This window comes from Aspergillus sydowii, assembly GCF_001890705.1.
Source record: "Aspergillus sydowii CBS 593.65 unplaced genomic scaffold ASPSYscaffold_7, whole genome shotgun sequence".
NCBI lineage: Eukaryota > Fungi > Ascomycota > Eurotiomycetes > Eurotiales > Aspergillaceae > Aspergillus > Aspergillus sydowii.
Genome location: NW_024467865.1, coordinates 296,631 through 319,546, shown reverse-complemented (window position 1 = coordinate 319,546; position 22,916 = coordinate 296,631). Strand labels below are relative to the sequence as shown.

At 50.4% G+C, this 22,916-nt stretch overlaps 5 protein-coding genes across 5 annotated transcripts; 3 read left to right on the top strand and 2 right to left on the bottom strand.

The window, feature by feature from the left end:
* Positions 1–2,565: 2,565 nt before the first annotated feature.
* On the top strand, positions 2,566–4,446 carry ASPSYDRAFT_204779 (DUF1479 domain-containing protein; the record flags this gene model as incomplete). The annotated part of the gene is made up of 8 exons (XM_040843868.1): positions 2,566–2,874; positions 2,928–3,125; positions 3,176–3,290; positions 3,346–3,503; positions 3,559–3,694; positions 3,757–4,002; positions 4,059–4,165; positions 4,221–4,446. 8 exons carry the CDS (start codon positions 2,566–2,568, stop codon positions 4,440–4,442), a joined length of 1,491 nt encoding a protein of 496 aa, XP_040701211.1. The 3' UTR covers positions 4,443–4,446.
* An 813-nt stretch (positions 4,447–5,259) lies between these two features.
* ASPSYDRAFT_180032 (sugar porter family MFS transporter) lies at positions 5,260–7,504 on the top strand. The gene is made up of 5 exons (XM_040843494.1): positions 5,260–6,002; positions 6,065–6,409; positions 6,487–6,870; positions 6,925–7,020; positions 7,083–7,504. The coding sequence occupies exons 1-5, from the start codon at positions 5,354–5,356 to the stop codon at positions 7,250–7,252; spliced, it is 1,644 nt and encodes a 547-aa protein (XP_040701210.1). The 5' UTR covers positions 5,260–5,353; the 3' UTR covers positions 7,253–7,504.
* Positions 7,505–7,787: 283 nt separating this feature from the next.
* Positions 7,788–11,365, bottom strand: ASPSYDRAFT_58946 (uncharacterized protein; the record flags this gene model as incomplete). The annotated part of the gene is made up of 5 exons (XM_040849611.1): positions 7,788–9,120; positions 9,172–9,452; positions 9,518–9,831; positions 9,883–10,329; positions 11,347–11,365. The coding sequence occupies 5 exons, from the start codon at positions 11,363–11,365 to the stop codon at positions 7,788–7,790; spliced, it is 2,394 nt and encodes a 797-aa protein (XP_040701209.1).
* Positions 11,366–12,551: 1,186 nt separating this feature from the next.
* On the bottom strand, positions 12,552–15,022 carry ASPSYDRAFT_46538 (uncharacterized protein). The gene is made up of 3 exons (XM_040847258.1): positions 13,516–15,022; positions 12,976–13,410; positions 12,552–12,879 (listed from the first exon to the last, which is right to left on the bottom strand). The coding sequence occupies exons 1-3, from the start codon at positions 14,810–14,812 to the stop codon at positions 12,662–12,664; spliced, it is 1,950 nt and encodes a 649-aa protein (XP_040701208.1). The 5' UTR covers positions 14,813–15,022; the 3' UTR covers positions 12,552–12,661.
* A 2,102-nt stretch (positions 15,023–17,124) lies between these two features.
* ASPSYDRAFT_90693 (type I polyketide synthase) lies at positions 17,125–22,629 on the top strand (the record flags this gene model as incomplete). Its single annotated transcript, XM_040852376.1, has 5 exons — positions 17,125–17,474; positions 17,522–17,589; positions 17,635–18,923; positions 18,988–21,339; positions 21,391–22,629. The coding sequence occupies 5 exons, from the start codon at positions 17,125–17,127 to the stop codon at positions 22,627–22,629; spliced, it is 5,298 nt and encodes a 1,765-aa protein (XP_040701207.1).
* Positions 22,630–22,916: the final 287 nt, after the last annotated feature.

Sequence of the window (22,916 nt, the reverse complement as noted above, 5' to 3'; positions counted from 1 at the left end):
AGTAACAAATCGTGCTTTCTCACTATATCTACACACTCTTATGGGCTAGGGTAAGGATATAACAGCGTTACACTATCTGCCCCTCCTTACCGCGGGCCCGACTCGGGATGATCAAGCCTTGTCGATTATTCCCTTGGCCGAGACAGCGGTTAATTTGAGGAGTATTGTTGGGTCTCCAAGAAAGCCACTGTGTAGTCTTTCGCCCTTTCTATCACCTTGATATGCTTGCAGGTTGAGCCGGGGGGAGTGCTCTGTTATCCCCACAATCGCCAGGGGTCCAATGCGACACTCGCTAACAAGTCATTGCCGAGCGACGTGAAAACAGCCCAGATCGTCGTTTAGGCTGAACAAACCACTCTGATAGTTAGTTAACTATCTAGAGGGATATATTAGGTAAGATAGCTAGCGAATAGGGTAAGGGTATCTCTAGCGCGTGATATACTATACTATATTGCCGGCCGCTGACCTCCATAGCTTGGAATAGAACACAGCTCAGTGTCCACAGTAGACAGGGTGACCTGGTCTTACCTACCTGAGGTAAACTTGCTCAGCCGCCGCCCCTAGCTGTGGACCTGAAGATCGTCAGCATCTAATTGTCTTAAATCTATCTTGGCTACTTGACTAATCTCTTGAAACACCAGCGGGCCTAGGACGGTATACCTATATAACCCTCCTCCCCCCAGAAGTATTGCTACCTGCTACAGGAGCTAGCATGGGGTTATTGATCTAATAGAAGCACTCCAACCTCCAAAAGGTAACTAATGAGGCTGAGCATACCACCTGTTTTGACCGAGCCAATGGTAAGCAAGATGGAATTTTGTTTAAATTACTAAACAAGTAATGTATTGTGCTGATATCTCAATATCCAACAATTAACTTAATATGCTGGGTTGTCTTTGTGAGATCAACTAAAGGAGATACTAATCGGGTTAGAATATACCTACATCAAAAAGTTGACTATTTAGTATAACTTAGTTTGGTCTGCTCCAGACACGGCCACCATGGCAAGTATATGATTATGGCATCAATCGTCTCTAATGACTAAAGGTCCTCACCAGCGTAACATGGTATGCAGTTGGATATGTGAAGGGGCGAGTGGGAAAAGTCAAATGAAGAAGGTGTTAAGTGCAAGCACGAGTTCGTTCTTGCGTGTACGAAATGACGCATTTCTTTTAACAATTCTGTAGCCAGGGCGAGCATGATCTTAGAGGTGGAACACGCCAAAGAGATGCCATCACGTCCACTGCTGGCGAAATACCTCTCAGCAAAACATCAACTTACACTCAACATCGTACCCTAAAGTTTAAACGGAATACAGGCTAAGTGACGCGGGCCGGATGGGCTTCTTGATTGCGTTAGTCCCGCAACGGTAAACCCGAACACGGCAATGTCCCGATCAGCTTTAAACTGAATACTTTAAACTCCCGTGCGTGTAATCAAAGGTTAGTCTTCGCCGCATTCGCCCCATACTCCGGTCCCTTTTCTTGGCAAGGTTTAACAACCCCCCTTCAACGTATTTGGTTGTAGAGTATCGTTCTACTTGGTTGCCACTGGTATCCGAGGGATAGATGGGAACCAACTCGAAGGAACAGAATGCTGCTGCTACCAGGGAAGCGCGACAGAGTGCTACATCCGTGCTAGAGGGCAATGAGGATGAAGAGTATATCAGGTAAGTGCGAAGGGTTCAAGACAACTCGAAGAGTACAAGTTGATTGAAATAATTCTGCAGCCAGTTTTTAATTCCAAAATGAATCTTCTTGGTCTATGCCGAATGTACGAATTATCGGGAAGATTGGGTTGATGTAGAAAGTGACTTCGGGTTTGCGAGGTGTCTTTTTCGGACTAGATGTCCCAATCGGACAGGCATGCTACGCCTTGGTACGGAAGCAAACATGGCGGACCCTCTTAAGTTGACTTTGTATTCGTAGATTTTATTGGTCGAGGATCTGGGGGAGGTTCATGTTGTTACACCGAAAACTAAAGACGGCATGGGCGGTATTATTATCTCGTAGCGTAATATACTGCCTTCAGAGCCCTACGCAGAACCATTGAGGCTGTCCAGCCTTCGCATTTCCTAATAGGGTTCATCCACCCGCTGTATAGATATCGGTTACGTTTCCCAGAAGGGAAAGTACCCGATACCGGAACTAACGACGCCGATTAAATATCTCATGTGTTGGTGGGGAGTGTTGCAAGAGCTACTATTAGACGCCTCACTGAGTAGAGGAACCCTGGTAATGTCAACACAAGGACAACATGAACTTTAGGCTTCATGACCGAGAATCCTCTTGGGGGTATTCCGCATTGACTCCGCATCTCCGCAAACTGCAGCTTCTCCCATTGTCGGATGTTTGCCGTACGGGGTTAGACACCGAGCCCTACTTGATTCTGATCTTCATCGGATTGCATTTGGGTAGTCGGATGCTGGCCTAGACCAAGTTCATGTGTCCCGGGGAAACGGATGGGAAGACTAGGTATATAAACACCAGGAAACCAGATGTTTCCCATACCAAACTGCCAGTTGTGTAGAGTCTCTAGTTGACACAGCAGAACCCGAGTTCCATCATGATCAGAGGGGTGTCAACATCGTGTCTGAAATGCCCATCTTTCCGTGCTGGAAAATGTGAAGGAACAGCCAAGCGCCTCGTGGCAACAGAAGCATCGCCAATCGCCCGAAAAGACAAAAAAGAGGGCGATATTTCCTCTGTGTTCTCGACTTTCTCTGGACGAGCAAGCCCACCACTGCCCGAGCGTTTCCGGGACCTCAAGCGTAACCTGACCACCGGGTTTGAAGAGCAGATTCAAAAGTCATGGGATGAACTTGTTGAAGTTCTGAAAGTGCGGACTGAAGAAGTCGCCACCAAGCGAGAGGCAGTAGGTTCATTGTTTCTTCCTAGCTGGGAGCTAGCGACTTACTAAAAGGCCAGATCATCCCTCAACTGAACTTTTCCGACATTCAAGCCGGCAATGTATCGCCAGCAGACGTTGCCGCCATCCGAAGGACCGGCGTTGCCGTCATCAGGGGAGTTGTGGACAAAGATGTCACTGAACGTCTTCTCTCTGACGCTCGTCAGTACCTGACTTCCCGGCCTTTCAAGGGCTTTCCGTCTACCTCGGACGAAAAGGTGACCATCGGTTTCTAATATGGTTCAAGCTGGAACTTACATTGAACCAGGTCATATACGAATCGTATTGGAGTCCGTCTCAAGTAAAAGCGAGATCGCACCCCAATATGCTCGCCACACAGTCGTGGATGAATCAACTCTATACTGCCGACGCCGATCAAAAGAGTATTCCACACTGCGATAAGGGGATCTACCGAATGCAACTGACGTATTATTCTAGTTGATCTGTCCGTCCCGCTCACTTATTGTGACCGTGTTCAAATCCGCCCACCGGGCGACAAGCATTTCGGGCTTCCGCCTCATGTTGATGGCGGAGGAGTTGAGAGGTGGGAGGATCGCGCTTACAATCATACCTACCGCAAGATCTTCCAAGGAAAGGTAGGGCGGAATAGGCCATGTTACTCTTATGAGCAAACAACTAATACCATGACAGTGGCAAGAGTATGACCCTTGGGATCTCACTGGCCGTCTTGACGCCGACATGAATATGTACGATGGGCCAGGGGGATGTTCAGTCTTCCGCAGTTTTCAAAGCTGGCTCGGACTGTCCCGTCATGGGCCTCAGCAAGGTTAGTTTCGTCTTGGGCTCAATTTACTCGCTCGACACTGATATGTGGTCGGTGCACATCAGGCACTCTTGTCGTTCATCCAATTCTGCAGCCCGCCACTGCGTACTGGATGCTTCGACCCTTTTTCAAGCCTACTCGAAAGGACTCCTTGGACGGTTGGAAGTTTTCTCTTGACGATGATGATGGCAATGTTTATTTGCATGGCGCCAATCCGGGAACTGCTCAGGAGCATACCCCAGCTCACCATCCCCATCTGAGACTCGCCGAAACCATGATCCCCTATCCCACCGTTGAGCCAGGTGACACCGGTATGGATTTTGCTTACCCGTTATACTGAACGATGCTAATATTTTATAATCAAAAGTGTTCTGGAGTGCTGATACTATCCACGGCACGGAGATGGAAAATAAAGGAGACAATGATGCTTGCGTGTTTTACATCCCGTCGGTTCCACTGACCCCTAATAATGCGGTAAAATAATTGTCTACGTTGCTACGTGCGCATAATTGTAGCTAATATCACATAGCAATACGTTGCGCAGCAACGCGAGGCTTTCTTGAAGGGCATTCCTCCACCAGACTTCCCGGGTGGTCTTGGAGAGTCGGAGTTCCCTGATAGAGCAACAGTTGCAGACATCCAATCCGAGGTTGGCAAGGTGGCCATGGGCACTAGTCCTGTCAGACTCCATGGCAAGGATGAGAAATCGAAAAAGCTTGAGGAGGAGGTCAACAGAATTATGGGCTTCTAAGCGCGGTTAGGGTTAGTTAGGTTGTGGTGGTATCTCCGCGCAATAAAATCATTGTACTTGATTAGCTCTTCACGACGCCTCAATTCAAGAAGTTCTTCTCTGTTAATTGTCTCCATTGAGCATCCGTAATCACGTTACACTATCGTATGGAAACATCCATAGACAGCGGTACATCCAGTTCGTATAGCTTGGAATTCTCAGAAGATGCCGCGACCACGCTAGCTGACGGTAACCTCTCGAAAGACTATGGACCATATCCCAAGTTTAATGAGGGATTGTTCTAGACGAGAATGGGTGGGAATACCAAAATACTCCCACCGACATCCAACAGACCCACACGGTAGCTTTTCGGTCGAGGGTTTCTCGCCGATGCTGGCGATTGCCTCTCGTGCTGTTCGTCCCGAACTAGGATGTCTGATTGTAAACCAATGGATTAGCAGCAATCCGATCTCTAGAGCTCTAAGACTGTTCGGTTACTCAATCCGGGGTGCGATATGCCGTGTCCCATACATTTTTGATTTGTGTTCTGTTATGATGTTCTGACCTCTTCAGTCTCATGCCTCCACTCCTTTCTCATACTTTTAATACCTCAAACCTTACCGTGTAAGGAAATACCGCCTCCGATTGCGGGGACGGTCCTGCGGATAATCCTAGATGGGTTACTTTCCGCAACCACTCCGCCATTGGGCCACTGGGGTGCAGTTTCAACCGTTTAGGGTGGGGCGAACCTCGAACCCAAGGGCTTGGAAAGTCCCCAGACTTCAAGGTCTTCCCAGTCTGGGGTCTCCGCATTTCGCTCCAAAACAACCCGTCGACCCGCAGGGTCGATGGACATATAAAGCGACGCGACCCTCCAATCTGTCTGGCTTCACTTTTCCTGAGGCAAGGTTCTATATTTACCAATTGCCAACATGCCAGAAGGTGTTCTATCATCATGGCCTCAAAATGTGGACCGGATCGAGGCTCCTGTGACATTCAAGGCGTACTTAATGTGCGCCTTTGCTGCCTTTGGGGGCATTTTCTTTGGCTACGACTCGGGCTACATTAACGGTGTCATGGGTATGAAGTACTTCATCCACGAGTTCACCGGCCGCGATTATCCCTCTCCGGATGCTTCGCCCGAGGCGCTGGCACACTTTGTCATTCCGGCTTGGAGACAGTCCTTGATCGTGTCTATTCTGTCAGCAGGGACGTTCATCGGCGCTCTAGCAGCTGGCGATGTCGCTGATTATATTGGTCGTCGAACAACCATCATTGTCGGCTGCATGATCTTCTCAGTGGGAGTCGTGCTCCAGGTGGCGGCCACTGCGTATGATCTGCTAGTGGCAGGTCGTTTGATCGCTGGACTTGGAGTTGGGTTTGTTTCGGCAATTATAATTCTCTATATGTCTGAAATCGCTCCGCGCAAGGTCCGGGGTCCCCTTGTGTCCGGGTATCAATTTTGTATCACCGTTGGGATCCTACTGGCGAGTTGTGTGGTCTACGGTACCCAGAATTACACCGACTCTGGCTCCTACCGCATCCCAATTGCGATTCAATGGGTCTGGGCCCTGATTCTAGGTAGGTGCAGGATGTTGCTTAGCCCAAAAGAAAACGACAAGATGACACTAACTCAGGAATAGCCGGTGGCCTTGCATTTCTCCCTGAATCACCTCGATATTTCGTGAAGCGTGGGCGGCTCGACAAAGCCACACAAAGTCTTGCCAGACTCCGTGGCCAACCTGTTGACTCGGAGTTTATTAAACAGGAACTTGAAGAAATCGTTGCGAACCATGAATACGAGCTCAAGGCTGTTGGAGACAATGGCGGATACCTGCAGGGCTGGCTCAATTGTTTCAAGGGCTCGCTCCGCAAACCAAGCTCTAATGTGCGACGTACCATCATTGGCACCTCCGCTCAGATGATGCAGCAATGGACTGGCATTAATTTTATATTCTACTTCGGGACTACCTTCTTCCAACAGTTAGGTGCGCAGCTCTCCGCTCTCCCATTGCTCCAGGCTGTCATTCATCGTTTTATGAGCCACTCACTAATGGAATGACAGGCACGATCAACAATCCGTTTTTGATTTCGCTTATCACGACTCTGGTGAACGTTTGTTCCACGCCCGTCTCGTTCTGGACGGTTGAGCGGTTCGGCCGTCGTCCGCTGCTTATATGGGGCGCACTGGGAATGGTGGTCTGCCAGTTCATCATCGCCATTGTGGGCACGGTCGACGGTGGCAATCCTACCGTCGTGACAGTGGAGATCGCGTTTATCTGTGTTTACATTTTCTTTTTCGCGTCAACCTGGGGCCCTGCTGCTTGGGTTGTCGTCGGAGAGACGTTTCCACTGCCACTTCGGTCCCGAGGGGTTGCCATGTCGGTTGCTTCGAATTGGTTCTGGAACTGTGTGATCGCCGTCATTACACCCTACATGGTCAATCCTGGTAGGTTCCCTTCACTTTTCTATTAATACCTCTGATCAATATTGATTGTCGCAGACCAGGGACACCTCGGTGCCAAAGTGTTTTTTGTCTGGGGCTCGCTCTGTTTAGGAGCCTCGTTGTGGGCATATTTCCTTGTCTATGAGACAAAAGGTTTGTACTATCCATCCAAAGATCAGGAGATTGAATTCCAAAAACTAACTGCCGACGTTCAGGTCTTTCTCTTGAGCAAATTGACCGTTTACTAGAGGAGACGACTCCGCGTCATTCTGCAAAGTGGGTCCAGACTACCACCTTTACGGAGGAGATGGGAATGGCGGACGCGACAGCAGAGGTGAAGTCGGAAGTGGTTATGGTTGAAGATAGTGAAAATATCCAAAGATAGTATCAGCATCGCCCGGTTTTCCAACTGCGCATGGAGGGTAGGGATCAGAGAGACCACACTGGCGCTGGCTGGTCAAGAGCGCTTGTTCACTGGCATTATACATGGGTCCTGACAGCTCCGTGGGTCTCACTTTTTTTTTTGCGGGAGATGGGTTAGAAACGATTCATTTCGTGGAGGAACATATTGTGGAAGATTATTTCGAAACTCTTAGCAGGAATGAAGGCCCCAGTACTAAATACAACCGCGATGACTTTTTGGGAAGTAGAGTCTCTAAAACCAGAAGTTGAAAAGGCGCACCCAGGCCGTGGGACTCGTCAGAATACCGCAGTTTTTCATGGATATCCCAAATCAGATGCCAAATGAGTTTTCAGATGGCGAGCTGTCGCTCCTAGTAGCTGGCCAACGCAGGATCATGAAATTCCTAATTGGGCGGCGGGCGATTTGGGTGCGATGGATCGATAAGACTCAAGCAACATGGCACACTGGACCATAAGCGAGTGCATGAAAAATGTTCTCGGCACTACCGCTGCTCTCTTCAGGGCAGTTCAGCGCCCTCTGCGTGCTCGGACCACGCTTCTGGAGACAAATCATGCAGGTCAATTAGCTGCTCTGGTATCGCAAGCGTGTCGTCCTCTGACAGACGGCTATGGCCAGCCGCGATCGATTCGAATGAACCAGGACCCGCGCTGAGCCCCTTCCCACCGTTGGTGCTTGTGAAAACTTCCAAATATTCCTGATCCGTCTCGCTGACCACGTTTTCCCAGTCAGCCATGACTATGGCTCCAGTGTTGGCGTCAGGTGAGGATGGGCATGGCATGGCTCGGGGATCATAATATCCCAAAGACGGGAACGCGGATACCTGTCGAGCATCCGTACCAAGATCCAGTGATGAATGCCATCTGTCGACGTGGTCCTCGGAATCTGGGAGTGTGTGCCAGCTTGGGGATAGGAGGGATGGAAGTGCAAGCGGGGGAGTAGCATCGGAGATAGTGCTCCGTTGGGAAGATGACGCTGCTATCAACTGTTCGAGATTAGCACTGCCGGTAAGACGAGACTTTAGTGATTGCCATTTCGACGACTTGGACGGTTTCTGAGTTGCGGCCGACATATTGAATGACCCCTTTTCGGTGGATGTTCTTCCCCGTTTGACAGTATTTGCCGACAACAGGGTGTTGCAAATGGCACTCAATTCAGCCGCCGCTGCAGGCGACTCCAACTTAAGCTGCTCGATGGCGGTAGTTAGAAGGTTCTGAGTCTTCTCTGATAGCTTCCTATCAGGCTTCACTTCCAAAACCTGCCACAACAGTCCAATTCCAGAGACCAGTATTAGTTCTTTCCTGTTGATACTAAATGAAAGGCAAAGCCGTCGCTCATCTAGCAGTTCAAGGATCTGGATGATATGTTTCGAGCAATCGGATAATGCCAGAATCGACGAGGAACGCAAGTGCTCCTCAGCAAAGCACACAGCAGGGCCATGAATGAGAGATCTCATAAAGTAGTACACCAGCAACAGAAGCGGCGACCGGCTACCCCTGATATCCATGCTGGGTTTGTCCCGGATGAATTCAATACGCAGATGAGGGGGCAGGTTTTGAAGCCACTCATCAAGTTGGTCTGCGACAGAACGCATCTTCGAGGTATGAACGACGTAGTCGAATCGAGAGGGAAAGATTTCCTCTAGGATCTTGGTTAAAATCCTCGAAGCTCCAAACAAGGCCAGGGCGCTCGAAATGCGAGTCGGCTGGCCTGGCAGCGTAGGTAGAACGTCTGTTTCGGAGAGATTCTCATCGTCCACATCCATAGGATATTCAGTTTGCACATCGCTCTCGTTCAGCAGAACGGGCAACCCAGTGAGAGCCGCGCAGAACCTATGTCTAGTCAGAGAGTGTTCATTGCTCAACTGGGAGAATATTCCAAACCGATCTAACACATATTGGCACCAGAACACCTTTTTGCGGGTCTCCGCTTCGAGAAGGTTGAAAGCTGTGCCATTTCCGTTATGGTATAACCCTAACTGATGGCAGATATCCACAGCAATCGCGCGGTAGCGCAGCAATCTGCGGTGTTCACCCCTAGTCATACAGTAAATCTGAGCCAGAATGAAACATTGGACGCTGGCAACAGAGGTTTTGCTTGAAAGGTAATCAAACGGGGCTGCCCACTTCTCCTCGAAGAAACCAGGGTGCTGTTTGGTTCTTGACTGCCAGATAATTAGCGAGTCACTCGAAAACGTCAAAAAAAAAAGTTTGGAGAGTTTGGACATGCATCTGACGAAAGAGCCGCGATTCCAAAAATTAAATTCAACTGCGCCAACGCAGCCACATCTTTTTCCAACGACTCGGCGTTGCTCAAAAACAGTTCGTAGGCTTTCAAGATGGCGGAACGGTGCACCACGGGGTACATTGGTGCCCATTCTTGGAAGAAAATATTGATAAGTTGATCTGTCAAGAAACGCGATGGTATCTTGAGTGCTTGGTTAGGGAATGCATGGGTCACCGGAGCCGCCCGTTGTGCCAGGGACGTGGTGGGAAGCTTGGAGTTTAATTCAGCTTCGCTCACTAGCCTATCAGTGAAAACGTCTAGATCATGTCAGAATATATGCATGCTTAAGAGGGAAGAATTCAAGATACCGACAAAGCCTTGAGTGCTAGACAGGGCCGTATAGGGCTTACTGTTCGACTTAGGCGAAGTATATTGAGACGAAGATGGTTGGACATGAATCACTCCTTCTGAATGTGCTATAGAAGACGCCATTCGCTGGTATTGCGGGGAGAAAGGACGTCTCCGAGAAAGCACATCAATCTCCTCATCCTTCCTGTCCAGCAGGTCCTTCAGGTCCCTGACTTCGGCCTCCAGGGCTCTCACGCGATCTTCCAACGACTCGGTGTAACCCCGAGGGAATGACCGGCGGCTCAGCTTGTCACTCGTTTGGCATTCAAAACCAACCCTGGCACATTGTGTGCAGCAGGGTCGATTGCCATCGCATCGGACTTTTTTGGTGCGACATCGATCGCAGGCCTGGGCGACCCGGCTTTGTGTACCGGTGGCACCAACCTTGATCGTTCTCATGGGCAAGACTCCAGGCAGTTACGCAAAGCAGGGAGGCTCATCGGCCACCGCAGTATCTGGTGTTGTCGAAGAGTTGTATGTTGAAAGGCTAGGACGGATCAATGTGCTGTGCCTGCTTCGACGGTAGGGTTGGGGGTTCAAAAAATTTATGTTGAGCATATACCCAGAGTATCTGGACGATGTTAAAGATCTCCTCAAGAAGTGAAAAGAGGAATGGGAAAGGGGAGGCTCTCTACAGCAGTGGAACGTGATTCAGCAAGTGACAATACTTACCGGCGTCTATGAAGTTTGCCAGTACAGAGATGTGGGACAATTTCGCCGGTGACTTAATATGGCAAGGGCTATAGCAACTATCTGCGGAGACTCCCTAATTGGGAGGTTAGAACAATGACACTCTAGCAACGTTTTCGTTGATGCTGCTTCTTGTGGTCATGAGCTCTCGGGATCCCCAACGCCTGCGACAGTATCCGCGACTCCCAGTTGCTGGTGTCAATTCCTTGTGGTGTGGTGACACACGACTCTATCCAAAGCTTACCGGCGGTTAGGATGTCACGGGCGGATTTCCCTGAGCGATATCTTGACCCGTAAGTGCCCCGATAGATATACGCTCCCGAGGCCAACAAATGAAAGCTGCTAGTATGGTACACGTGACCGCGGCCCGCTTGAGCCCTAGCTGGTGCCGGTACCGCTGGGTACCAGAGATACTATTATATGGAGTGTGCGCAGGGAAATGAAATTAGTGCCACTTGATTGTACTCGGGTGTTTTTGAATATCGATACTCGGCTTGGGACTTCAACGGCCCGCCCCAGGAGGCCGTGGAAGTTACATATCGAAACCGACATGTATTGTCGATCAAATTGCTCCTCAAAAAGAGGTCACGGAGCCCTCCTACGCCCACGAAAAGCAAAGGGGTAAAAGCACGTCAGTTACCCCATAGGACATAATTAAAGAGGCTTGTAGGTTGATGCAGGCCTCATAGCACCGAGTTGAGCCCCAAGAATCAAACCCGGCGGAGATGACATACTAGGCAGGCTTTCCGACATACTTCGGAATAACTACAACGAGAAGTCTCCGCTATGAAATTTTGGTTAACGTGATTGACGAGCGAGCCGATCACCTGTCTAAGTTTTCAGTTTTGATACGAATACGTATATTACCCCAACAACGGCATTGAATTTTAATCTAGAGCTCCGTGCATCTATTTATCCTATAGCGGCGTACCGACGGGTTTCTCGGCACCGCGGCCGCCCCGTCGGCGGAGAATTGCCAGATCAGTCGCAACCGAGTATCGCGTTCGTTCCAAGGTTGCCAAAATTTGACAGTATATAAATTCGGATGTAGAACTAAGGTAGATACAACAGTAGCTCTAAAGCTATCTACGATGGCAGATTCCTGCACTGAGCTTAGCACAGACTGGGGAGTATGAGCTTAATCTATCATGGCTGGTAGAAATTCGTTAGGAGACAAGCCTTCTGCCTACTAGAACCCGTATCTCTTTGGTTCTTGACATTCCTAACTAGGTAGTCCTTGGCGTCCCATTTGTAAGCCCAAGCTGTCATGTAGTTATGGATCTTGTCGTCTAGGGGTTGCAGTCTCATCACCTAACTGTCACTCACTGGTAGTGCGGGGTAGGTAGGTGCCTCCATTGATCATATTACCCGAGAAAATCTCGAAACAGGACTGTCGGGATTGCCCATCCGTTCTTGAAATCCATGCGCGATCAGATGCGAGTTTCGTCCGTTATTTCTCGGTAAGCAGTACGCCTCTCATTCCGACGAAGAAGAAGAATTTACGGTAATGAATTTGCCGTCCTAGCATGAGAATGGGATAATACGAAAGCTCAGCCAGAAGTAACGAAGGGATGCTTGTAGCACGAACTTGTGCGTGGAGATATACGCTGTCGAACGGAAACTGACCAGAACAACTGAACCGGATGTATTTTCACCATAGCAGCTGGTTTGGATGGCGGGCTCGTGAGTTCCCTAGCTGCTGATTGTGCAGAACGTAGTAGCGTGCATTCATTCTTCCATGCACGAGTTGCTGTGAGACGGGCAAAATATACTAGAGAAACCGACGGTTTCCAGCTAGACGTCGTCTGGCAAGGTTGTGATTTTCCCCATTGGGGCAAAGGCTATCAAAAGGCAGACACCTAAGGCAGTGTGCCGGTTTGTGTCGACCAGCCTGTTGTGATGAGTTTGCGATGCAGGCCAGCATTGCATTTGTCGTGGGGCTAAACCATAAAGGTTGTATGTTATTTTATTGTAGGGTATCAGATTTTCACATTTGTAAATGTAGGTAGTGCCCTATGTATAGTAGGGCCTCGATTGCATGGAAAAATCTCATTGCAACAACGTGGGATATGCGAGGTTCAGATTCCCTTCCAAGCACGCGTCGATAACATCAAGATCAACGCCAGGGTCAAACATATCAAATGGATCTACGGGGGCCCCGGCGAAGAGAAAGGGGTCCGCAGCTTGTTCAAACGAGAAGTGGTTTTCCTGAGGCGCATTGGACAGATCAAGGACACTATCCGATGTGTTTGTCGGATTTCTCATCTCTACAGGGTTTTGGTCAGCACACAGCCAAAAAAAAAGGGGGTTAAGAAATTTTCAACTGCTTCTAGGGCACGGCAGAAGATAGCCCGAAATGTTACCTGTTGGGGCGCATCCTCCAGGACGCTGTTCGTAAGTCCGAGACTGGTCGTCTGAAACATTCGACCGAACCCGGTCCAACTCCTTGAGTGTCGCGTTTCCCATCTGGGCCATGATTTTGGCCGTCCAAAAAATCTCTCCGAGCTGGTCCAGGCTACGGCAGTTTGCCTTAACGTCATTCTGGGCCCGTGCACGGTACATCGGGACTTTGCTCCGACGCATTTCACGATAGGCCACGCTCAACGACAATGAAATAGCGTACGGAACAAAGGGTAGCAGAACCACTTGGTTGCGAAACTCGTCTCCATGCATCGCCGTCAATCGAGTGGCCGACAGATTTTGGCGAATTTGCGCTGCGGACGAACTAAGCCGGACATCGCATGAACTGGAACGACAGGATAGAATCGCGGTGGCATGATAAAGCAATTCAATTGTCGCTCGCGATAATGTTAGCCTTTGGAACTTCGAGCAGAAAAGCATCGCGCAGAAGACAGGTTCGGAATGGTTTCACGGAACGGAAATCATGCGACAGATGTACTTACTCAACTGGTATGTCGGCAACTGTGCAGCGTCGCATTGAATAATCAGCTCTTCGAAGAGCGGAAAATTTTCAGTTGAGGACTCATCCTCTTTGTTTCTCGGTCGGTAGAGTTGAATCACTCGATCGAGCAACAGCATAACCTGTAGAACCAGCCTGAAAGACGGGGCCTGCGCATCGATGCATTCCTTCAGAGACCGTTCAATGTCTCTTTCATGCATCAGTACTGGCAAACCTTGAGAAGCCGCATTTAGCCGGTCAAGCATCCAGATGCAGCAAAAGAGTGTTGCCGCATATTTCTGCCTTTGATCACAGTCACCATGGGAATCCTGTATGTGGAGCCCCAGCGAAAAAACATAGTGAACAGCTTTTCCGATCATCAGCGAAGATGTCTCCCTGGTCCCGCGACTATCAATAAAGAATGACATTAACGCCAGTGCCTGGATTAAGACGAGCTTTTCCGTGACTAAACCGAGTTCGATAACAGTATTCATCGCCGCTAGGAGACGTCTGCCGAAATCCACGACGTCCAACGGATGGGCACTATCGGGGAGATTCAGATGCGGTTCCATCGAGAAATTCATCGACGCCACCAAACAAATGCCCTGTTCAAGGATAATACGTGCCGGACATATTTCTGGCATTTCTCTGTAGGCGGCTTCATCGATGATCGGAAAAATAGGATGGATCTTCAAAAAATAGGTAGAGCAGAGTGCGTCACGATGCACAGGAGGCGGAAGCGTTGATAGACTCTCTTTTTCCAATACGGGCAAAAGAGTCTGCTTAGCCATGGATGTCGACCCGAAGAATATGCTCGGCGCATGGGATAAGCTCGGCCAGTTAATTTCTTTCCCGTATCCATTACCACTCTCTTCAGACCAAATTCCAATACTGTTGCTGGAGGTTGGTTTGCGCGCCCTCCCAGGACTTCTCGCCGCAATAAACACTCCCTCGGGGTTCAGGTCGCCTATGAATCGAGTGTCGTGTGTCTCGACCGCATCAGACATATTCGAGCCTTCGTGCTGCGTAACTTGAGCAGATGCCACTGAACTATGGCCGTGCGGCTGATCATGCAACTTCCGCGCAGCGTTCTGGGTTGTGTCCTTCAATGCTCGCGCCGAATCCTGTAACGTCCTGTCAGGGACAGATTGTGGATGATCAGCACCGGCTACTTGCGGGCTCTTTCGGACTGTATCGTGATGACAGCGTCGCTTCTTTCTCCGACATTCGTCACAAGCCCGTTGGGCCGACTTCCTTTTTCCCCCGATAGCGCCCACATCTGTAGGCACGAACTTGAACATAACAACCGTCTTGGAGATATAAAACAGCGATTTCCAGCTATTTATAACATATACACGATAAGAGACTCAAGGCAGGACATTTCTCGTAGGAGGCTGACCTTGGGAGCTCGTTCGCATTCTGCGCCACCAACTTGACGTTATTTTCAGGACGGTAGGACGTTGATAACGTAATCCACGATTACCCCGGACCAACATTTAAAGCTGCAAATCAAATCTCTATACGCAGCAGCGAAGTAACGTTACTAACAATATAAAGGTACTGACAGAAATAGCTTTTAACTAAGTAATCAGCAACCGCAGTAAGTAGCCACTCAGACAAGTTAGTATTATGCCGAATGATTACTTCAGTATTAATCGATATAGTTATTTACAGTAGTAATATTCGTATAATCTAGGGTCTTGCCTAGAGGGCTTTAGTAAAAATAATATATAAATATTTTTTTCGGTCTGTATATCCAGGCAACATCGGAATACTCACCCATAAATCCACCTCGCTCGCTGGGGGACAACAAGTCCTGCCAAACCTCATGAAAGGCTTGAGGGACACGGCCAATTCCTAGTCCACAGAAGTTTACAAGGAGGCAAAAGTATGCCATCTTGATAACTTTACCAAAGGCGAAAATGGAATTCTGCAGGGTGGGTTAAGCCTATAAGTAGTAACAGGTAAAGACCGTATGTTGGATATTTAAGGAGGCACAGATTGGGAGGCTCGTCATGGTCTAAAGCGGTCCTTACAGCTTTGAGAGCTATTGACCGAATACGAGTGACTCGTAGGGTAACTGAATAGTCCGGCTGACATGATATTTGCCCGAATGTGCGTTCGATCATATCGGGGGATTGGGGGATGATATATCTGGCATAGTCTCGTTGCATAGCCCCCATCTCGGCGTTCAATCCTCTCAGCTGAAGCGAAAGGGACCGGTTTTCCAGCAATTTCTATCTCTCTATACATACAGTATCAAGCCCATCCTCAAGCCCGGAAAAAATGTCGGCCACCAGCGCAGCGCCATACCATTTATATTTCCTTGATGCCGCCACGGCGGTCATCGGTTCGCTCCTTATTTACTCTGGGGTTCTGGGAACGTTTATTGATCCTCTACGCTGTGATTGCGCCTCTGCACTTCTCTCTCTCCCCGCTGCCTTTTGTTGACTTTTTTTTTTTTTATTTTAGTGGCGAAATTCTTCGGCCTTCCTACCGCAACCGCAGAAAACGTGGTTCTCTTTCCTTCTGCGACAGGCCGTAATCTGGGTGCTGGTATTTTCGTCTGGACCCTGACGCTGTTAGGCGAGCGTAGGGCGTTGGGGATATTTCTCCTATGCTGGACATGGGCGGGCATCGCGGATACGAAGATTCTCTGTGAGCACCCACACGGACAAAGCCAGGGGATGCACATCAGGAATATCTTGATACTACTAGTGTTGGGACCTCTCTTAATCCGATCAGCAACGCCGCCGTGAACAAGAGGTTTTACACCGGTTGAGGCGTCCGCGAGCTCTTCTCAGCTTTATGCAGCCTCCAAAGTAGTCATATAGACTTTATACCACCGCACCTTTGATGATGAAGTCAATTCAATCCCTCTAGGTCATGGGGATGGCCGGGTGCTAGAGTATGTGCAGCCAAGTCATGGTGTGTGGTATGAGCGTGTACAGGGCAAACATTTGTACCAAAGTCGCAGAAGAAAATGGAACTACTCGCAGAAAATTGCACAGCATATCCACAAATCGGTGACGCCTCGTACTTTGGGATGCGTAGCTGCAGCACAATACCCTTAATGCATTCATGACAACAGCAAAGCAAGATATAGATAGAATTGAAGGCCGAGATCGTCAGAGAATCTAGGATGCTACGGGAACATAGAAACACGACATCTGGTACGGGTACACATGGAGGAAGGGGAAGGGAACAGAAGAAGCCATAAGCGAATATCAGACAACGAGACTCAAGCAGGAGGAGTGATGTCGATAACGGACAATATACCGACGGCCCCTTGGAGGATTCTCTCTGACCCGCAGCGGACTTGTCATGCAAGACAATAAACGAATCACAGTGCAACCCCGTCAAAAGGATCCTCGGATATTATCAGTCGGGATGAAAGACGGGCATTTCGGGCGCGGGTGAATCACGGCGCGATGGATGGTTTGGGGCCCTGAGTGATATCGCTGGTAGGTGGCCCCGGACACAACCGAGCTTTTCGGTGAGATGCTTTATTAGTGGGCTACTTCGTTGCTACTCGTTAAAGTCTCTCAGACTTTCAAAGAGTGACTTGTCTTGGATAGCTTCATCATTGACTTTCCCTCGGTCACCCGCCATGATGCCCGTATATACTCCCACAACAAGTTCAGACCCCGACCGGGACACGCACAAGTTGAAGCTTGTCTACTTCAGTAATGAGTTCCCCAGGGACGACCTACAGGGCGTTTTTCGCCGCCTGCATAACCACAGCAAGGATAGTGCCCACCCGATCTTGGCCGAGTTCATATCCAGGGCCACCTGGGCCATCAAGGACGAGGTTCGACAGTTGCAGACAGAGATAAAACACCTGATCCCGCCGTTTGAAACGTTGTTCAGTTGGGCTGAAAGCACGGAGCTTCGGGAAGGCTTGATCTGTGGCGCTGTAGACGGAGTGTTGCTGCTTGTGGTTCAATTGGCAACTTACATTGGGTGGGTAGGCTTGCAGCTTGACATGGAGGTAGCTGACATCGTCCTAGATATTCAGAGAGCCGTCCCGAAGCCCTGGCCGACTTTACAAACACAAGCCTTGCTGGCCTTGGACTTGGTCTGCTGGCATCGACTGCCGTCTCGCTGTNTTCCTCGTTGGCAGACTTGCCCCAGGCCGGTGCAGATGCAGTGCGTCTGGCTTTCCGCCTGGGAATCCATGTCCAGGGTGTCTCTGCAAACTTGGAAGCCCGTGAGCCGTCGGAGAGTCCGGATACCTGGGCGTATGTGGTCCATAATGTCGACCCTGACGCCGTTCAAAAGGAACTAGACACGAGACAGTTCCAGAAGGAAACGCCTGCCACTGGGAAGATTTTTGTCAGTGCCGTCAGCCGTACATCCGTCACGGTCAGCGGACCGCCAGCGCGACTAAAGGCGCTGTTCATTACATCTGAGTTCTTCCGCGAGTCCAAGTTCATTCCTATTCCGGTCTACGGGGGCCTCTGTCATGCGCCCCATATCTACAGCCTTCAGGACACGCAGAGTATCGTCCACGGCAGCCCTTTGAACACCGTTCGGACAAACTCGTTGCCAGCGGTACCAGTCTTCTCCACTAGCACGGGTCAATACTACCAAGTCAAGAACGCCACCGAGCTGTTTGAAGCGGTGGTCACCGAGCTCCTTACCCAAGCAATCTACTGGGACCGCGTAATATCCGGCGTGGTCGAGAGAGTCGAGACCGCTGTTGCCGCTGGAATGGTGCTGCATAGCTTCGGTAACTCGGTCCCCCTCAACGACCTCATGACTGAGGTGAAGAGCAGTATCACGCACCCTAATGTCTCAATCAACAATCTGATGAGCTGGCTCACCGAACCCATACCTCAGTCTACTCCCCCACGCAGCCCGGCACAGGCCAAGCTAGCCATTGTCGGCATGGCCTGTAGGCTTCCCGGGGGTGCGACAGACCTCGAGCAGTTCTGGGAGATTCTAGAGAAAGGCTTAGATGTCTCAAGGCAAATACCAGCTGATCGGTTTGATATTGAAACGCACTACGATCCAACCGGCAAACAGCTCAACAAGACCATAACCCAGTTCGGCTGCTTCATCGACGAGCCCGGTTTGTTTGATGCGCCATTCTTCAACATGTCCCCCCGTGAAGCCCAGGTCGTTGATCCGCAGATGCGTCTGGCTCTGGTTACCGCGTATGAGGCGCTGGAGCGTGCGGGCTACGTTGGAAACCGCACTGTAGCCACGCAGCTACCAAGAATCGGTACATTCTATGGCCAGGCTGCAGACGACTACCGCGAGGTGAACCAGGGCCAGGAGGTTAGCACCTATTACATTCCGGGTGGCTGCCGCGCCTTTGGCCCTGGCCGCATCAATTACTTCTTCAAGTTTGCTGGTCCCAGCTACAGCATCGACACTGCATGCTCCTCGGGACTTGCGGCGATTGAGGTACGTACACTCGCTAATCCACGTCTTTATGTCACTTTACCAAAATAATAACAAATATTTTTAGGTTGCCTGTCAAGCCCTTTGGAACGGCACAGTGGATACCGCAGTGACAGGAGGTGTCAATATCTTGACCAACCCTGATGGTTTCACCGGACTCTGCAACGGCCATTTCCTCACCAAGGGGCACAACGCTTGTAAAACGTGGGATAGCACAGCGGATGGATATTGTCGTGCTGATGGTATTGGATCTCTGGTCATTAAGAGGCTTGAAGATGCAGAGGCCGATAATGATAACATCTTGGGTGTTATTCTTGGTGCAGGAACAAACCATTCAGCAGAGGCAGTCTCCATTACCCACCCCCATGCTGGCCACCAGGCCTATTTATCTCGCCAAGTGCTGCGGCAGGCGGGTATTGATCCCCTCGATGTCTCCTTTGTGGAGCTTCATGGCACGGGTACCCAAGCAGGAGACCACGAGGAGATGCAGGGCATTATGGACGTGTATGCTCCGCTAACCAGGCGTCGAAGCAAAGACCAGCCGCTTCACATTGGAGCTGTGAAAGCGAATGTCGGCCATGGCGAGTCTGTTGCAGGCACCACGGCGTTGATCAAGGTCCTTTTAATGCTCCAGAAGAACACCATCCCACCACATATCGGCATCAAGACAGAGATAAACCCAAGGTTCCCTCGAGACTTTGATAAGCGCAACCTCCATATCCCACTGGAATTGACTCCCTGGTCACAGCTTCCCGGAAAACGGCGCCTTGCGGTGGTCAACAACTTTGGTGCTGCTGGTGGAAACACGACGATGGTCCTGGAAGAAGCACAGGTTCGCAGTATCACAGAGACAGACCCGCGGAAGACGCACATCATCGCCGTCTCAGCCAAGGTTAAGGCCTCTCTATCTGGGAATATTGAGCGACTGGTTGCCTATCTCGAGGCACATCCAGACACCAATCTCGCCGACCTTTCGTATACTACAACTGCTCGCCGCTACCATCACTCACATCGCCTCGCAATCGCCACCTCCACCGTGGATAATCTGAAGAAGCATCTGAGTTTTTCGTTGGAGAAGATTGATTTAATCAAGCCTGTGGGAAAATCTGGGCCACCACCGGTCGCTTTCAGCTTCACCGGCCAGGGCGCCTCCTACAAATCGATGAGTTTAGAGCTGTATCACGATGTACCGATCTTCCGAGAGAGCATCCAGCAGCTTGACTCTGTTGCTCAGGGCCAGGGCTTCCCATCTTTTATCCCGGCTCTCGATGGATCACATCCAAAGGACCACGCTCATTCTGCTGTTGTTACGCAGCTTGCCTTGGTCTGTTCCGAAATTGCTCTGGCGAAATACTGGACCTCCCTTGGAGTTAAACCAGATGTGATCATCGGCCATAGCCTAGGAGAGTACGCTGCAATGCACACTGCAGGTGTAGTCACAGCTAGTGATACTATATTCATGGTCGGACGCCGAGCTCAGATGTTGGAACAGAAGTGCCAGGTTAGCAGCCATACCATGATGGCCGTCCGAGCTCCCGTGACCGATATCGAGGGCTCCTCCGAGGGCAAGCCGTACACAGTTGCTTGTATCAACGGCCCTTCAGATACGGTTCTCAGCGGCACCAAAGCGCAGATGGACGATATCGGAGTCTCCCTTCAAAAGGCGGGCTACCACTGCATCAAGTTGGATGTTGCATTTGCCTTCCACTCCGAGCAAATGGACCCCATTTTGGATCACTTCGAAGCCATTGCAGCAACTGGTGTCATCTTCCAGGAGCCAAAGGTGCCTGTTATTTCTCCCCTGCTTGGAAAAGTGATTTTCGATGGCAAGACGCTGAATGCAAGCTATGTCCGCCGCGCCACCAGAGAGACGGTGGACTTTGTCGCGGCTCTGAAGAACGCGGAGAAGATCCATACTATCAGCGATGCGACTGTCTGGGTCGAAATTGGGCCGCATCCCGTATGTACGAACTTCATCAAAGCGACTTTGCCATCCACTGAAGTTGCTGTCCCATCATTCCGGCGTGGCGAGGACAACTGGAAGACCATGGCTGAGAGTATGGCCGCCCTGCACCTCGCCGGAGTCGACGTTAGCTGGAATGAGTTCCATCGCCCGTTTGAGCGCAGACTCCGTCTCCTGGACCTGCCAGCATATGCGTGGAGTGAAAAGACACACTGGCTGCAGTATACCGGGGACTGGTGCCTGACCAAGGGGAATACGTTCTACGAGGCGGAAAAGAAGGCTGCACCAAGGGCACTGCCGGCTAGCGAGATTCAGACGACAGCAGTGCAGCAGATCATTGAGGAGACATTTCATGAGTCTGCTGGTACGGTAGTTATGCAGTCGGACCTCATGCAGCCCGACCTCCTGGCCGCCGCTCATGGACACAGCATGAATAACTGTGGTGTTGTTACGTCGGTAAGTCTCCAGTAACTCTAACCCCCTAGGCTCGCATTGCTAATTCTGTAGTCCATCCATGCTGATATTGCATACACCCTTGGCGGATACCTCTACCGCCGTCTGAACCCGCGAGCCAAGGATATAAACGATGTCAAGATGAATGTTTCCAAACTAGTTGTTACAAAGGGATTAGTTGCACACACCAACAAGAAGATCCCTCAGCTATTCCGTGTGACTGCCACCACTGCCGATGTTCACTCGGGCGTGGTTGACTTGACCTGGCAGAACGTGGACAGCGACGGCAACGCTGAGGAGGAGCCATTCGCCACAGCGAATATCTATTATGGAGATGCGTCTGAGTGGCTGGCGTCTTGGGAGCCCATTTCACACCTCGTCCATAGCCGGATGGGAGAGCTCGAGAATCTGGCAGCACAGGGCAAGGCCAACCGCCTTTCGCGTAATATGGCCTACACCCTCTTTGCCAGCAATCTGGTGACCTACGCCGACAAGTACCGCGGCATGCAATCAGTCGTCATGCATGAACTGGAAGGGTTTGCGGATATTGAATTAACCACCAAGGAAAGTGGTATCTGGACAGTCCCGCCATACTTTATCGACAGTGTAGCACACCTGGCTGGCTTCATCATGAACTGCTCCGATAGCATGGACACGCAAAACAACTATTGCGTGACTCCCGGCTGGAAGGCAATGCGATTCGCAAAGCCTCTTACCCCAGGAGCCAAGTACCGCTCCTATGTGAAGATGATCCCGACGGCCGCAGACCCAACCATCTACCTCGGCGACGTGTATATCCTGCAGGACGATGCCATCGTTGGTATGGTGAATGGCATCCAGTTCCGTCGGTATCCTCGCATTCTCCTTAACCGCTTCTTCTCACCACCGGACAAGGTGGAGGCGAGTGACGCGAAGCCAACACCAAAACCCAGTGCTCAGGCAGCAGCAGCCCCCAAGACGACAACCGCCATAAAGGCCGAAAAGGCTGATGAGAGCACGCCGCTCAAGAGCGTTGCATCCGCAGCCCCCGCTGGGCCTGCTCCTTCTGACAATACTGCATCGAGCGGCATCTCCGACAAAGCAATCCTACTCATCGCGAACGAAGCCGGCTTGGACCTCGCGGACATGGAGGATGGGGCTCGTTTCGCCGACTTGGGCGTTGACAGTCTCATGTCGCTGGTCATCTCGGAGAAGTTCAGGACGGAGCTGGACGTCAAAGTCAACGGAAGCTTGTTCTTGGACTACGAGACGATTGGAGATTTGAGGGAGTGGCTGGATGAGTACTACAGTTAGATTCGCCTGTCGTTTCAGAGGCCCTATTCAGTGATTATATAGGATTGTACCTAGTGAATTGACTGGCATTCTGTATTCTGTATTACGAAGTGCACCATTAACCGTAGGACTTTCTCTTCTTCCTTTCTGGTAAATCCAGGTTGATTTCGCAAGGCGTGAGGAGGATAAGCTGTTTGATTACACCGAAGCAATGCCCCGAACTACGAGCCGGTAGATAGTTGATGCTCGACACTTCCTCAAAATCGTTGCCCTTTATAATTAACAATCAGTCCAGTCCCGAAGCAGGC

Bases quoted from the DNA above. Each gene is read 5' to 3' on its own strand.
- ASPSYDRAFT_180032 (XM_040843494.1), top strand. From the start codon at position 5,354: ATGCCAGAAGGTGTTCTATCATCATGGCCTCAAAATGTGGACCGGATC. The intron at 6,003-6,064 runs GTAGGTGCAGGA...ACTCAGGAATAG, and splicing joins GGTCTGGGCCCTGATTCTAG to CCGGTGGCCTTGCATTTCTC. The intron at 7,021-7,082 runs GTTTGTACTATC...GCCGACGTTCAG, and splicing joins CCTTGTCTATGAGACAAAAG to GTCTTTCTCTTGAGCAAATT.
- ASPSYDRAFT_46538 (XM_040847258.1), bottom strand. From the start codon at position 14,812: ATGTTCAAGTTCGTGCCTACAGATGTGGGCGCTATCGGGGGAAAAAGG. The intron at 13,411-13,515 runs GTAAGTACATCT...CATTATCGCGAG, and splicing joins GTTGCCGACATACCAGTTGA to CGACAATTGAATTGCTTTAT. The intron at 12,880-12,975 runs GTAACATTTCGG...AAAACCCTGTAG, and splicing joins TGGAGGATGCGCCCCAACAG to AGATGAGAAATCCGACAAAC.